Source organism: Mesoplodon densirostris, chromosome 8, assembly GCF_025265405.1.
Source record: "Mesoplodon densirostris isolate mMesDen1 chromosome 8, mMesDen1 primary haplotype, whole genome shotgun sequence".
NCBI lineage: Eukaryota > Metazoa > Chordata > Mammalia > Artiodactyla > Ziphiidae > Mesoplodon > Mesoplodon densirostris.
This window is the reverse complement of record NC_082668.1, coordinates 96586772-96603956: the sequence shown is the minus strand read 5'-3', so window position 1 is coordinate 96603956 and position 17185 is coordinate 96586772. Positions and strand designations below refer to the sequence as shown.

The 17185-nt window shown below is 34.2% G+C and overlaps 1 protein-coding gene across 5 annotated transcripts in view; it reads left to right on the top strand.

Moving 5' to 3' along the window:
- TTN (titin) overlaps positions 1-17185 on the top strand; it is a 283231-nt gene that overhangs the window by 153795 nt on the left and 112251 nt on the right. For 3 of the 5 annotated variants that reach the window (XM_060105903.1, XM_060105901.1, XM_060105902.1), the window contains 9 exons: positions 10572-10652; positions 11551-11625; positions 12274-12366; positions 12806-12868; positions 13216-13305; positions 15114-15161; positions 15719-16120; positions 16292-16570; positions 16818-17093. In XM_060105903.1, the coding sequence (XP_059961886.1) occupies positions 10572-10652; positions 11551-11625; positions 12274-12366; positions 12806-12868; positions 13216-13305; positions 15114-15161; positions 15719-16120; positions 16292-16570; positions 16818-17093 (1407 nt within the window). Of the gene's footprint in view, positions 1-970; positions 1055-1357; positions 1442-1524; positions 1609-1741; positions 1826-1958; positions 2043-2171; positions 2256-2388; positions 2467-2868; positions 2953-3423; positions 3514-3784; positions 3863-6840; positions 6961-8321; positions 8391-10571; positions 10653-11550; positions 11626-12273; positions 12367-12805; positions 12869-13215; positions 13306-15113; positions 15162-15718; positions 16121-16291; positions 16571-16817; positions 17094-17185 lie in introns of all 5 variants that reach the window. The other 2 variants (XM_060105900.1, XM_060105899.1) reach the window with 1 other exon arrangement.

The following is a 17185-nucleotide window of genomic DNA, read 5'->3' as shown; positions in this document are numbered from 1 at the left end:
AGTTGTCCCAGAAAAGAAAGTTCCCAAGACACCGCCCAAAAAACCGGAAGCCCCACCTGTCACAGGTACATGTTGGCCCAGAGATCATTCTGTAGAAGAAATGTCTCTTCATTTCTTGAGAATGATTTTAGTCCATTGCTATTCATTAACCTAACCATAACACTACTAATATCTTTCAAGTGCCTGAAGTTCCTCAAGAAGTTGTCCCAGAAAAGAAAGTTCCTAAGGCACCGCCCAAAAAACCGGAAGCCCCACCTGTCATAGGTACATGTTGGCCCAGAGATCATTCTGTAGAAGAAATGTCTCTTCATTTCTTGAGAATGATTTTAGTCCATTGCTATTCATTAACCTAACCATAAAACTACTAATATCTTTCAAGTGCCTGAAGTTCCTCAAGAAGTTGTCCCAGAAAAGAAAGTTCCCAAGACACCACCCAAAAAACCGGAAGCCCCACCTGTCACAGGTACATGTTGGCCCAGAGATCATTCTGTAGAAGAAATGTCTCTTCATTTCTTGAGAATGATTTTAGTCCATTGCTATTCATTAACCTAACCATAAAACTACTAATATCTTTCAAGTGCCTGAAGTTCCTCAAGAAGTTGTCCCAGAAAAGAAAGTTCCCAAGACACCACCCAAAAAACCGGAAGTCCCACCAGTTTCAGGTATTTTTCACCCCACTCTTTATTCTATAGAAGAAATGCCTCCTCTGCTCTGGGAAATATTTTTAGTCCATTGATCTCTTTAAGCTAAGCATAAAACTACTAATATCTTTTAAGTGCCTGAAGTTCCTCAAGAAGTTGTCCCTGAAAAGAAAGCACCAGTGGCACCTCCTAAAAAGCCAGAAGCCCCACCTGTTACAGGTACCTGTCATTCACCTTAGATTTAAGAAGATAAAACTCTTCTGCTCTCGAAAACATTTTGCTCTAGTGTTCTCATAACTTCAAATGTAATTTTATTAATATCTCTTAAGTGCCCGAAGCTCCCAAGGAAGTTGTCCCTGAAAAGAAGGTGCCTGTGATGCCTCCTAAAAAGCCAGAAGTCCCACCTGCTAAAGGTATTTGTCACTGATCTTAGGCTTAAAAAGACATAACTCTTATACTCTGGAAAATATTTGTTCCAGTGATCTCATAACTCCTAAGTATAATTTACTAATATCTTTTAAGTGCCTGAGGCTCCCAAAGAAGTCGTCCCTGAAAAGAAAGCACCAGTGGCACCTCCTAAAAAGCCAGAAGTCCCACCTCTTACAGGTATTTGCCACAAACCTTAGGCCTAAAAAGGCATAGCTCTTCTGCTCTTGAAAATAATTTGTTCCAGTGATCTCATAACTTCAAATGTAATTTTATTAATATCTCTTAAGTGCCCGAAGCTCCCAAGGAAGTTGTCCCTGAAAAGAAGGTGCCTGTGATGCCTCCTAAAAAGCCAGAAGTCCCACCAGCCAAAGGTAGCCACCTCCATGTTGCTATGTTTGACACTGTCTGTCTGTCTTTACTCTGTCTAATCATGAAAATACTAATCTCTTTAAAGTACCCGAGGTGCCAAAGGCAGCTGTCCCAGAAAAGAAGGTGCCTGAAGCTATTCCTCCCGAACCGGAAAGTCCTCCCCCTGCAGGTAATCATGAAACTCTCCAAAGCAGTATTTTTAAAAAGAAAAACTCTCTTCTTAGTGCTGTAAAAATCTTTTTGCAAAATATTTCATATACTTTAGTCAATTCTAGCATTAAAATGAGCTTGTGTCTTTAAAGTGCATGAGGAGCCTGAGGAAACTGCCCTAGAAGAGCCTCCAGCTGAAGTTGTGGAAGAGCCAGAGCCTGCTCCTCCTCCAAAAGGTACTGGCCAGCTGATAGGTTGCCTTTGCCAATCTTAGCTCTTCTTGTCGCAAAACTTCTGGGCATTATGGGCTTTTCTCTTGTTTCTCACTCTTCTTCACTGATTCTAAAACATAAATTCTAATATCTTTAGTGACCGTGCCACCTAAGAAACCTGTCCCAGAAAAGAAACCACCTGCTGTCATTGCCAAGGAACCTGAACCACCACCAGTGAAAGGTATTTCCCACTGCCACTGCTTCCTACAGAAAAATGTCTGTCGTTACAAAGCTATGTTCTGCTGCTCAGCTTAATGATTTCCATATGTCATTGAAACTATGAGCTAATAACTACTAATATCTTTTAAAGTGCCCGAGGCGCCCAAGGAAGTTGTTCCTGAAAAGAAAGTGCCTCCAGTGGTTCCCAAAAAACCAGAAGCCCCACCTGCTAAAGGTACTCATAACTGTCCAGTGTTTCATGGAGGTGGATACAGCCTTTATCTCTTGAAAAATGTTTTGCTCTGTGTAAATGTGATGAGCGTTTACAAGTGATTCTTCATAATGTTAAAATACTAATATCTTTTAAGTGCCTGAAGTTCCAAAAGAAGTCCTTCCAGAAGAGAAAGTAGCTGTTCCCAAAAAGCCCGAAGTCCCACCAGCTAAAGGTACATGTTACTAATGAGATTCTGTAGAAAAGCACTCACTCTTGGTTTCAAAAGTCACTTACTATAGGAAACCCTTTTGTTTGTCAAACATCTTATATTAATAACTACAAACCTACTATACTGGATGTTTAGGGTTTTAAATGTTTTTAAATAGCATCACTAAAAAAAAAACTGGTACATCTGTTATAAGTATTAGAAGAGTTTACTAACATGGTTTTGTTAATCTTAATAGGCTACATTGTCTTCCCACTATGTGGATCCAAGAACAGATCACTGGCCTAATCGTGAATTTTGTTCTTGGATCTCTCCCTGGGTTATTTGAACTAGATGTGAACTAGATATGGTATAAATTTCATGTACTTCTCAACTACCCAGAAGTAAAACCAACTCATATCTTTTAAGTGCCAGAGGTACCAAAGAAACCTGTCTTAGAAGAGAAACCAGTCGTCCCTGTTCCCGAGAAAGTAGAGTCCCCTCCTCCAGAAGGTATATGAAATGCCATTTATGAGCTTACCACTTATGACTGTTTTTAATTTAAGCCTTGTTCCTCTTCTTTTCTAATTCAGTATCTCTTGGTCATTTTCTGTCCTTTAATTATTTGTCTTACTTCACTATTCTTAATTAGCTCCAATCTCAAATCTATTTTGGGTCATCAGTCAGCGGTATCTACACTGGCCATCATAAGCTGTTTCAACAAAGCTTCTCTAATGCACACAAAGTAGGACAGGAAAACTATTGACTATAAATAACATTAAACACCAAAAGGGCTTTTCAAGCATTCAAATCAATAGAAACAGAAATCAGTCAAACAAGATGGATTTCATCTTAACAAAAACAAGAAACGATATTAATAGAAACAAGGGAAGAAATCAAGATGACTATTTATTGTGTGATGCATTTTATGCATTTTAGAATATTGTTCCACACATTCAACTAAAATTAACTATATCTTTAAAGTATATGAAGAACCTGTGGAAATTGCTCCTGAAGAGAAAGAGCCAGTTCCTGTTGCAGAAGAGGAGGAACCAGAAGCCCCACCTCCAGCAGGTACAAGACAGGATTCACTGAATGGGAAAATACATCATTTGATTTTTATGTCTATTATATATCTTATTTAAGGTAAACTCTGTCTTCTGTCTCCTTCCTTAACATTTGACCTCATTGGCAAGAACAAAAGTCAATTGCACACATAAAACTTTTGTCCTACAGAGTTTAACAATGTGCATAGCAAAGAAATGTGTGATCTTTTTTATTTATTCATAGCATTAAACTTTTCATTGTAATCATCTGACTCTAAAAGAAATTCCTATCTTTCAAGTGCCTGAAGAGCCTAAGAAGATTGTTCCAGAGAAGAAAGTTCCTGTCATCAAAAAACCAGAACCTCCACCACCTAAAGGTACTTACAGTAAAATAAATATTTACTTCATTTTTGTGTGCTGTCTAAAACTTGACATTCTTTCCTTATTTTGTGTTGTTCTGTATTATGTGTTGAACTGTCATCTGTATGTTACAGTGCTGAACAGACTTGTCAAGTTTATGTGTACATATTGCATCTTGCAATTTTATATTATTAAACGCTACTAATATCTTTAAAGTACCTGAGATGGCGAAGAAAGTTGTCCCAGTGAAGAAAATCCCAACTGTTAAGAAGCCAGAAACACCGGAAGTTAAAGGTATTCACATAATCATTGACATCATAATTTTTTTTAAAGTACTCTGATATCTTAAAGTGGAATCCAATAAGTTGTCTTCATTGTTAGGGACAAAAATGTCCTTATTTTGCTTTCATTAATTTTAATGCTGCTCTGTTAATTATAGTTTCTTTATTCTTAACATTTTTTTCAATGTCTTTAAATATTCTTTTAAAAATAAAACTAATATCTTCAAAGTGTCTGAGCTGCCCAAGAAACTTGTTCCAGTAAAGAAGGAACCTGTGCCTGTTACCAAAAAACGAGAAGTCCGGCGAGAAAAAGGTACCTACCATGAAGAAAAAAATATGTATTTCTCTGAATGCTGTCTGCACATCTTAATAGTAGTTCTTAGAGCAAAAAATACTGAAGTATAAGTATATGCAAAAACAAATTTTACAGAAAAAAGGGGGAAATAATGAAGACAAAGAGAGAAAATGAGACAGACAAGTAGGAGAAATCCAGCCTATCCTGAGAGATAAGGCTGGATATAAAGATAACAGTCATATTTTGGAGTTCTTTGAATGCCAGTATAAGGCATGCACTTTAGTCTGTGGGCAATAGGAAGCTTCAGCGGTGTATAAATTAATAGGAGTTGGGCTTCAGATAACTGGCAGCAGTTCAAACTCTTAGAAAAGGATGATAATAGAAAAGAGCCACTGCAGTTACTTAAGGTCTTCAAAAATTGGATAAGATCAGTGGTGATAGAAATGGAAAAGGAGATTGGACTTAAGAGAGGTGGAGATTGAGTTGGTGTCTATTCTTAAAGCAATTAGGGAAATAGAGGAGCCCAAGATGATTGTAAGGGTTGAAGCTAAGCCATGAGGATGGTTCATTGGGTCCCCAAACTAAATTAATATTAGAAAGAAGATAGTAAATATATTTTTCAAGTATGGAAGTTGGGAACGTGCATCTGGAACTTAGGAAGGAGATCAGGGCTGGAGATGTAGATGTAGAAGTTATCACCATGGAAATAAGAGTTGAGAGTGCAGGAGTGATTGCTCAAAGAATGTAGAGCCAATTTTTAAAAGCATCAAAGTTGACCTGTGGAGAACATCTACACTTAAGGGTACACAGAGGAAGAGAAATAAATGAAGAAGGCTGCAAAGACTCATTTATAAAAAAGGGTGCCTTGCCTCCAAAGCCATTTTCCCCACAGTCTTATAAGATAAAGTACTTTCCCATGTATTCTTTGCCTGATCTTTGCAGTATCTTGTACACCTTCTAAATTCTTAATAGTAAACAAAATCAATATCTTTAAAGTGCCTGAAGTTCCCAAGGAAGTCATCACAGAAGAGAAAGTGTCAGTTCCTACCCCTGAAGAACCAGAAGCTCCACCTGTCCAAGGTACGTGACTACTCTATAAATCTTGGAAAGACGACAGTTGTCTTCATCATCTTGCTTTGGTTGTAGATGGATCATTTGTATTTATCTGTTGTCTGTCTTATGTAGTGAAATTATTGGTACTTTTGAAGTCTTCTGAAGAATATGTTATAATGTGTAACTAAATTGATACGTTGAAACTTAGCATTGCAGTATTCTATTCTGAATTCAGTCTAAAATATAAAACACTGTGTTTTTTAAGTTGAAGAGTCTCCTGAGGAAATAATATATGAAGAAAGAGCATCCATAACCATTGGTAGAAAAGTGACTCCCCCTGTTGAAGGTATACATACATATATATATATATATATATATATATTATATAAATATAAATTTTTTTAATCTCTTGAAAACTCCTGTTAGAAATACAAAAGTATTTATAGGGTAACATTCCTTCTTGAAATTTTATATAAAACATTCTAGCATGTGTTTGACTGCTTTATTTTTCAAATCATTATACTTCTTTTGAAGTAGAATCTTTGATTATTCTTGATGGTAATTATAAATTTCAAAAGATACAGTTTACTGAGACAACACTGGAATAATTGTATTGGATCCTCAAATGATAACCCAACATCAGATATTAAAAGTCATCTCATTTGCCATCAACATACATCAGATAGTCATTAGAAAGCTTGAGTATAAGAAAATAGAAATCTTACCTCTTTTTCTATGTAAGTGAATTTGTGTATTTTTGTTTTTGTGACTGTCATCTCTGCATCTATGTGAAATTTCTATGAGTCTTTGTGAAGGACTTTATATTACAGTCTCTTATCCTTTGTCAACATTCTTTAAAGAACGTGAAATTGAAAAGTATGTTAAGCCTGAAGAACCTGAACCTGAACCACAGCCAGAAGAAATACCAGTACAAGGTATTCAGTTAATTGGGCTTAAGTCTTCATCACCATATTCTTCATCTGATACGTATGTGTTTTGCGTTGTTCTACGTGTACAGCAAGTCTCTCTGCACCTGTATGTAAAATATTGTTTTAAATGTGCATCTCAGTCTTATGTATTCATGTCATTTGTACTATTTATTTCACATTAATGTGGCATATATGGATGCTTCCTTTGTTGTTTTTATTAGCGCCTATGCTGTATTTCTCATTATCTATGTACAGTGTTGATATTCTTATATTTTATGCTGGACACTTTTACGTTTTATGTTGGATACCAATAATATGTATTCAAAAAAGCACACTTTTTACTTCATAAATATACCAAAATTTCTACTGAATATACTGTATATCCACATACCAATTAACATATTCATATACTAATACTCCTGAAATACTCTTTTAAGAACCTGAACCTGAACCTGAAAAGAAGGTTATTGAGAAACCAAAACTCAAACCAAAGCCCCCAGCTCCTCCTCCAGCTCCACCTAAGGAAGACCTGAAGGAGAAAATGTTCCAGCTTAAAGGTATAAAATGCCACTTCCAAAGTTTTATTAACCTGCTCCAAACTTCTATCCAGACATCTGAAGTGGTACTTGCAAGAAATCTATTTTTAAAATATGTACTTTCGGACATGATCAAACTGTGGGAATTCCATAGAGACCTGTGTTTTATGCTGCCCTGGGTGCCTTGTTGGGCCATGCCTGCTGCCCCAAGAGTCAGAAAGTGCACCATTGTTAGCTTCATCCTGGCCATCTCAATCCAGGAGCTGTCCAACTAACTTTCTCATGCAGAATGGGGTGAAAGGATTTTCTGATTTCAAAGCGTGGCTGCTATGCATATCTTTGGGGTCTTGTGCATGTGGAATGTAGAAGAAAACTCTGCAAGATATTTTTAATTTTGCAGTAGCAAATTTATACAAAAGCCAAAACTTTGTTCTTAAAGAATGACATATGCTTTAAAATATACTATAGATAATATATTTATGGCATCCAATAGCTGATGTGTTCATAAACCATGAAAGGAAAGTATATGAACGCTCTGGCACTGCTTCCCCACTTTTTTTTTCTTTTTTCTTTTTGCAACTTAATAAAAACCCAATTGTGTTCCGTGGTTGTCCTCACCATAGCTAGGAAGAGCGGTTATGGATACATTTGATATCCAGCATCTCTTCCCATTGTTAAACTTTCTTTCATTCTCTTTGCATTTAGGTTTTTCTTTGAATTGATTCAACATTACTTAATTTTTTAAAATAGCATCTTTAAAAGCTGAAATAAACTAGCAAAATCATATTATTCTTTTTATTTTAACAAAATGTTGTCTTATTTTTGGTGTCATGAGATTTCATGAGATTTCCCAATCTAAAATAATCTAGATATAATCTTAGGTGAGCAATTTTCCCATACTCACCTACACATGTATACAAAGCCAGAATTTTCCATGGTAAGACTTCTTTCTTGCCTCTCTACAACCCTCTTGGCCTGTAGGGGAAGCTTCTGGCATTTTTAATCAGACATAGAAAAGTGATCACTTCTTAAAAGGCTACATATCTGTTGGTTAATATATTCCATGAGGACACACACTTAAATACATTTCCCTTCATGTAAAATTTATATGCAAAGGAAAATTTCTTCCTCCTGCAAAGAACAAAAATTATCTTCCTTCTCAGCCAGACTGTAACTTACTACTCAAGTTTGGAGTAAAACTGCAATCTGTTTTCATGGTTTGAACGCTTCTTGTATGTTCTTCAGTGGCTGTTCTTGGCTGTTATTAATGCTTTTGAGTTATAAGCAAAGCCTGGTTTTGATCCTTAGAGCAGGTATTTAATAATTTGCTTCAGATAAGACTAAATAAACAAATAATGAAAGTAAGATCATCTTCTTTAAAGCTGTTTCAAAGAAGAAAGTTCCTGAAAAACCTGAGGCTCTGGAACCAGTGGAGCTTACACCTCTGAAAGGTATTTCACAGTCTAGAAAACGCTCATATGCAGTATCCCTTCATCTGACTCCTTGCTCTTCCTGCTTTCTAGAATGTTCTTCTTCTTTCCTTTTTAAAAATAATCAGAGTAGTCTCATTGATTTCTTGTATTTTTGTATCTTTTATGGTCCTGCTTCATGAGTATTGCATTCTTTGTCTCCCATCAATTTCATACATTCCTGGATAGATGTTTTTTTCTTTATCTCATCTACATATGTCTTCTTGCATTTTCCTAAACTCAAAAATATTAAATTTTACTGGTTAGCTGACATTAATATCAGGACATGTTTTAGATTAAAATGCTGTGCAACTTCACCTGAACAACAATATTTTAGCCAGTGTTATAAGCACTAAAAATAAGTCCTGTTCTCCTTCTATAGTATTAAGGTGATTTATAGGGATTTCCTTGTGGCTTTCCTATCTCTTTTTTCTCGTGGACTCCAAGACATTCTTTCAGTGTACAGATCTCATGTTGTAGGGAAATTTCATTATCACTGCAGGTCATTTTTTCAAAATTTATTTCTCTTTAAACAATATTCTTCCCTATTTAAACTTAGACCCTAAAGAAAAATAAATGAATCATAAAACATCTATTAAAAATAAAATTGTGAATTTTTCCAATAAGTATGGTGGGTAACAGTGTTCTGTTTAATTAACACAACCAGACTCATAAGTTGAATCTGTTCTTGTTTCACTCTGGAATTTTGGAAAAATCACCCATCTGAATGTATATTTCCTGATTTATAAAATGGAGAATACAAAATAATATTACTATGGATGTTAACCAGTAAAGGATTATTACAAAGCCACGCAAATATTAAAATGACATGTAATGACATATAATTACTTTAAAAGTAATAACTACAATGGTGTGTTCTACACCTGAGTCATATGTCAGTAAGATCTTAAAATAAAATAATAATATGGAAAAACAAATACAAAGATATACTTTCACTATATCCATTAAATAAGAAAAGGATATTATGCCATTCCAACTTATGTTAATTAAATGCATGGGCATCTCCAGTTTGATCAATGAAAATGGTTTACATTACGAATATTGGTAACTTGAAAATAGTATCGAAGGCCAGCACAATTTATCATGGATAAAAAAATTTAATGTTTAACTGTGAAATTTTACTTAAAATATCAGTACTTGACAGAAAAAAGTCATTATTTAAAGTGAAATATTTACATATTTGCCTTCTGCATGTTTAAAATTTGAAGTAAGAGACTTAGGCATGGCTGTGTTTTCACATAAAACAAAAACTTTTTAATGAATTGCAAATGTCTTTTTTAAAGCACCAAATGGGAAATTTAGAAATAGCTAAGAATTCAGATTGTAGGTGTGTGAGCAAATATAATGTTACATGATACAAATAAATAATGCTTTAAATTAGATTTTAATTGAGATTAGTAGAGAGGTAAAATGGTTCAGTAATCAGTAAGTGTTTCTCTCTTTTTTTTTTTTTCCCATTCAAAACCATTAGGGCTACAGTAGTAATAGGAGGCTGCTGTATATAGTATCTTCTGCCATGCTTGATATTCACTAAAGATGGGATTAATTCGAAATTCCTTGGGTCCATTTTAGTTTAAATTCAAGAACATTTTCTTATTCATTAAAAATAAGCTCTAACACCAGCTTTCAAATTCTATAGTTCTATAATTTTAGGTTAGTATTAGTTCAAAAAGGGGACCTTAAGAAAGGATGCTTCTTAAGAAACTTATCAAACTCCAGATACTTTGGGTTTCTTCTCTCATCAGTGGAGAAGATTGAATAATGTCACTAACACCTACTATAGTTGATGATCAGGGAGATAATCAGAGTAGATATGGGCAATCTACAATTGCAGATTGGGGCAAAGATGCTGTCAAGAACCTTGTATTTGATGAAAGATTCATAAAGTCAATATAGATACTTTTAAGATGAATGAATATATTTGCCTGTAGTTAATGCAATTGAATTTCATCACAAGGTTATATAGATGTTTGCAGAGGAAACAACTTGAAGTGTATTCTTTGCTTTCAAATTCTGTGATATTTATATGTAACAAAAATTATTACTTATACAGTAGTTACTAGTTTTGAAAGAGACATTTTTCTTGTTGAAATTTACTTTTTATATGAATTCACTTCAAAATTTAAATCATATTCTTTTAAGTGCTTGGAGGTGAAAAGAAAGTTCGCAAATTACTTCCTGAACCTAAACCTCAACCAAAGGAAGAAGCTGTTCTCAAAAGCGGTATAGTATTTTTCAACTGTTATATCAGCTTGAAATACACACACAAAAAGGACTTGAAAGCTTACAAAATGTTTCTGTCCTTTGGTTTTCTTTTAATTAGATTCCCAATTTATCAAAATTCATCTGTAGTTATATTGAAAATTAAATGTGATCATTTCCATCTTTTTAAAAGAAGACAAACTTTGTGAGCAGAGTATCTTGAAATTTACATTAATAGACATGACTAAATTGATAATATTCTAAACTAATGACCGTAGCTGCCATTTTCATAATCAAATTATGTAGTAAAATACACTAAACCTCTTAAATACTCTAAATTACACCAAACTATTTAAACCTAAACTCAGCATTCAGTTGTAAAAAGTGTAACACAGGATTACCACAACTAATAAATAACATTTTCTAAAAACTTAACTTTTTTTTGACTTATAAAATATTAAAGAATTAGAAACAAGATATTTGAATGAAGAATCAAATTCTAACATTTTCTTCACATAGAATTACTTATTTCTAGGCTACATTTCTTTGGCCATCTCCACTTCAGTAAACTTTATACTTATTTAAATGCTTCTTTTCTCATTAAATTATGACATTGGATTGTGATTAGAATTTGTTGCTATTCAAATTATTCATTTTGTGTTTGGGTCATTTCTACCAGGGATTTAACTTTGAACAGACTATCTACATAGATATAAAGTGACTCTGAGTGTTGTTTTAATTAACGTAACAACCTTTGATTTTTTTTAAAGCATTTTTAGTGTAAATACCAAGTTTCCCAGTGCACTAGCTTGCATGCTTTTCACTTTCCTTTCTTTGTACATTATTTGCATTTGTCAAATTTATTCAACATCTTCATTTGTTTGTCTTGGTTTACATATAAATATTTTTGTCTTTTAAGTTCTAAGAAAGAGACCTGAAGAAGAAGAACCTAAAGAAGAACGTAAAGAAGTAGAAAAAATTAAAAAACCTGCAGGTAGGAATCTCAGTAACAATTTGTGAAATTATCTTTTAACAAAATGGACATTTAACAAAAAGTTTATCTTGTAAACATAAATGGAGTTAAATATAAATGTAGCTTCATATTTCATCTGTCACATAGTCTATGTTTTCCATTGTCTGCTTTCTGTTTAAATATTTTTATAGTACTCAAATACATTCATGCATTTCCCTGCACTTCATTATTATTATTATTATTATTATTATTATTATTATTTTGCCACTTAAGTTTTCCAGTAGAAACAGTTGTGAAATAATCAAGTTGGCTGCAAAATAACTTCATGGGAGGGTGTCAGAAATGTTTCATAAAATTTGGGTGCTTTTAAGTGGGCTGATTTTTATCATTCGCCTAGTCACAAAGAGTATATTTGGAACTATTTCGAAGTGATTTGGAAAGGGAGAGATAATGGAGTTGGGAGGCAAGTATAGGTGAAATAAAAGAAAGAAAAATAAGTTGAAGCAGAATCAAGAAGAGAAAATAGAAATTAATTGATAGACTATAAGGGTTTTTTTAAGCCATCAATAGAACTTTTGAAAAAAGTTTGATCTGATTATTTCAGATCAGTTGATTTCAAAGGATTCAAATCCTAAAATAACGCTAGAAAATCATCTTATTATCTTAAAGTGCCAGAACCACCTCCAAAAGCTGTTGAAGAGGTTGAAGCACCTCCAGCTACTGTGACCAAAAGGGAAAGGAAAGTTCCTGAACCAGCAAAAGGTACAAACTTCCTGGCATTTTCTTAGTTGTCTCTAAAAATACAAATATGCATCAATTAAAATATCATTACACTGGCATTAAGATTTGAACACATGACCTTGATCTGCTCATCTCATCCAGCTTAATTTTCTTTACCATTTCACTCTCATATCCACCCATTTGTTAAATAAATTACTAAGTTTTAAAAACTAAAACAATTGTATTTATGGGCAGTGAGATGAAAAACAACATTAGAACCAGTAAAACTGCCTTACTATATTTTCTATGTATTTTGTTTAAAATGCAAAATAAATTTGGAGTGAGCATTTGACTTGGTGACTATATGTGTACAAATTCTAATACCTTCCAAGATATGTTAAACATGCCCAATTTTGGTTTGACTTTGTGAAAAACTTCAAAAATAGTGTGATAATCTGCTTATTACTGTGAATTGTTTTAGTGCCTGAAATTAAGCCAGCAATACCTCTCCCTGCACCTGAACCAAAACCAAAGCCTGAACCAGGTAAGCAAGCTTATCCTCAATGTCGACAGCATATTCCTTCATGTTTCACACAATTAATGTGTAGCTAATAAGAAAAAGGGAGTAAAGTCCGCATGCATCAAATGATTTCTAATGTCCCAATGTATTATTAGATTATATTGCTATATTTTATTTAATATCATACATTACATATATTCAAATATATTATTATATTGTATATAGATTTTATTATAGTTAGAATATATTGTTCTCTGAAAAACCAGTTATTAGGAGATTTTAAAGTTACATCAGAGAAGGCAAATAGGCCACCAAATGATGTTTTAGGAAGTGACAAAGGATACATTAATGCAATGGACATCTTTCTACAGAAGTGAAAATAATCAAAGCACCTCCTTTGGAGCCCACACCAGCCCCTATCGCTGCCCCAGTGACGGTGCCAGTCGTTGGAGAGAAAGCAGGTACTTGTTCTGTGGTTTTCTTTTTGCTTGTTTGTTTTGATGGCTTAATAAAAACTTCATTAAAAATCAAGCTCTCTTCTTGTTGAAACATAGGCATCATTTCAATTGTGGGAGCTTATATAAATTCTCAATTAAATTTTCTTCATCTGCTACTCTATAGCAACCTAATCTCTCACCCATGGCTGCCTATTGTGTTTCAACTGGAATGTACATTCCTGCAAAACACCATTTCTTTATATGCTTTTGAGATTAAGTAATGAATATGTTCAGTGCTGATGAAAATTAAGATGTACAGATACTCTCTAAGGACATACGTATAGGAATCCCATGGAGATCAAATTTCCCATGTGCCCTGCAGGAATCATTTCTCATTTTTTAAAAAGATTGCATTTTGAGATAATGAAAAAGCTCTGGAAATGGATAGTGTTGATAGTTGCATAATATTGTGAATGTACTTAATGCAACTGAATTAAGTTGCATTAAAAATGGTTAAAATGGTAAAATTTTGTGGTTAAAATGGCAAATTTTATGTTAGGTATATTTTACCACAATGAACAGGAAAAAAAAAAGGACTGCATAGTTCAGCCTTTAAATTTATATAAGAATTTAGATCAATAATAATTTTCTTAAATGTACTAACTCAGTAGTACAGATATCTCAGGTACAAACAAAATACTTATTAGCTGTACATGAACTATTAGTAGTTCATCACTTAGGTGATAATCTCAAAACCAAAAATGATTTGACATGTATTGATCATTGATAAATACACGTCCTAACTATTTGATCTTTGACTACTTCCTTCATCTCTATAAATTTTAATTTCCTAGTCTGTAAAATCAGAATAATAACTATAACCACCTACTAGGATTATTGTGAGGATTAAATATATGCAAAACACTTAGCACAGTGCTTGGTACATAGTAAGCACTATAGAAATATTTGAGTTTTTATTGTGTTTAATAACATGAGACAATATACTATGTTCTTCTGGCTGTAGTTTAATTTTAATATTTATATTAACATATTTTGTCACTGATATTTGTGGTTTGGGCATTATTCTTTTAAGCTTTTATGATTTCTATGTGATAACTTTTATTAGTTCAGAAAAAGACGATAACTGCCATTGAGATAATTAAGTATGTATAAAAATACAGCTTTTCTCACATCCCCAGAGCCTGACACTAGGGAATTGATTCTACAGTTTATACTGCCCCTGAGTGAACTGAATTAAACTCTAAATGTAGGAACTGTCTTGGTTCTGCCTTAGTTCATTGTCTAATTAAGGTAAATCTTCAAAGGAATCCGTGCATTTGTAGAACATAGACCCTTTCTTTGTCCTTAGTCTTCTCCGGATTTATCTGCCCAACTTAATATAAAGAAAGCCCTTTAGTAACTTCTGGGTCATTTCCCTTTTGCCTACATTGATTCCTTGTTGACAAAAACGTATTTCCTTGGTTCACATAACCAGCACATACATAAACATATAAAATACTTTACATAGCTCAGCAAGAATAAAACTCTTTTTCACAAGGAAAGAGTAAGCCTTCCAGAAATGGGAGAATTACTTGCTGAAAGTAATTTTTTAATCCTGAAAACATTGGCAATTTAGCTTGGTCACATCACTCTCAGAATATGCCTTCTTGGAAATATCCAAATATTCTCCATGGAAGTCATATAAATCCAATTTTTTCTTTATGCATTAATATTTATAATAAAGAGCATGACTCATCCCATGTGGTTTACTACTAAGCATGAAATAAGTCTGAAAATTGTTTAAATGCTGAGTTTTTTTTTTTTTTCAAAAGCCAAAGCACCGAAAGAGGAGGCTGCCAAGCCAAAAGTTCCCATGAAAGGTAAGATTCATTTCCCTGTACCTGAATTGTAACCTTTCACTCTGGGAAACTTTACATTCAAGGGAAACTTTCTGTACGAGGGGGGAAAAATTCAAAATTTACATTAATCTTTAAGACTTCTAATTGATTCGGCAAAAACAGTATGTCTTCTGATATTGCAACTAATATACCTCTAATATTATTCAGGTGGGTAATACATATATAAAATATATACTTTAGCATAATAAACCCTATAAGTTCCTAGTTTCATTCTTCATATACATGATATTTATACATGACAGATAAAATACTTAGACGCTAATCTGGACATTATATATTTGGCTTTAAAACTTGAGAAAATGAAGAGCGTTTATTATTCATGGATTCCTTATGCCACCTCATTTCTTTCTGAAAGAAAGCAGGATAACTTCAATTGACCTTTCAGTTGCCTAGTCTTTAATTTTCTCTTCTTGTCTTCTGGTCACTCTATCACTGGTTTCATCCAGCAGACAGCCAGATATGCACTTTCTGACCCTTATGGAAATGCCAATTCAACTTTTAATTTTATTTTGAATTAGGTGTAGCCAAAAAGACTCCTTCACCAATAGAAGCTGAAAGGAAAAAGTTAAGACCAGGAAGTGGTGGAGAGAAACCGCCTGCCGAAGCTCCATTCACCTACCAGCTGAAGGCCGTGCCACTGAAGTTTGTGAAAGAAATCAAAGACATTGTCTTGAAGGAAGCAGAGTCAGTTGGCTCTTCTGCAATCTTTGAGTGTTTAGTCTCCCCCTCCACTGCAGTTACAAGCTGGATGAAAGATGGTAGCAATATCCGTGAGAGCCCAAAGCACAGATTCATCGCTGATGGGAAAGACAGAAAGCTGCATATCATTGACGTTCATCTTTCTGATGCTGGCGAATACACCTGTGTTTTACGTCTGGGAAATAAGGAAAAGACCTCCACTGCGAAACTGATTGTTGAAGGTAATTTCCAGTCTTATGAATACAGTCTGTATTAGACTTTAACACAGTAAACCTCAATAGCAACTTTTACTGTCATTTTAGACAAAACCTCGTTTCCAAGTTTTATTTCATTGAAAATATTGTATGTATTGAAAAGTCTCTGCAGATTCTTAATACCACAATTCTCCACAGAACTTCCTGTGCGTTTTGTAAAAACGCTTGAAGAGGAAGTCACAGTGGTCAAAGGACAGCCATTGTACTTGAGCTGCGAGTTAAATAAAGAACGTGATGTGGTCTGGAGGAAAGATGGCAAGATTGTGGTGGAGAAACCCGGGAAAATTGTGCCCAGCATCATTGGCTTGATGCGGGCCCTGACCATCAGTGATGCAGATGACTACGATGCAGGGACGTACACAGTGACCGTGGAAAATGCCAACAACCTGGAGTGCTCATCCTGCGTGAAAGTAGTAGGTTAGTACTTTGCTGGAAAATTTAGTTCTACTTATTATTATATTAAGAAAAGAGAAGAGAGAATTTTATTTCCCAGTATCAGGATATCAGTAGTCGTATACCTTATCTAAGAGGGGGAATATCAAATCATAGCAGATTAATCATGTCCAGTTTTGAGAATTTTTTCTGATTTCTGAAATTTACTAAGGAAGTTATTTATATTACTTGTTCAGATCATAATTATCTTTCTGACCTCACTGTCATACAGAAGTCATTAGAGACTGGCTGGTGAAACCCATCCGAGATCAGCATGTGAAACCCAAGGGGACAGCTGTTTTCACCTGTGTCATAGCAAAGGATACTCCAAACATTAAGTGGTTCAAAGGATATGATGAAATCCCCTTGGAACCAACTGATAAGACTGAGATAGTAAGAGATGGAAATCTTATACACCTCAAGATTAAGAACGCTATGCCAGAAGATATTGATGAATATGCAGTGGAAGTTGAAGGGAAAAGGTACCCTGCAAAGCTGACACTTGGAGGTATAAAAATCTTACCTTTTATTCTCAAAGATAAGTTTTGTATATGAGCCTGAGGCAAAACAATGTACACACACACACACACACACACACAC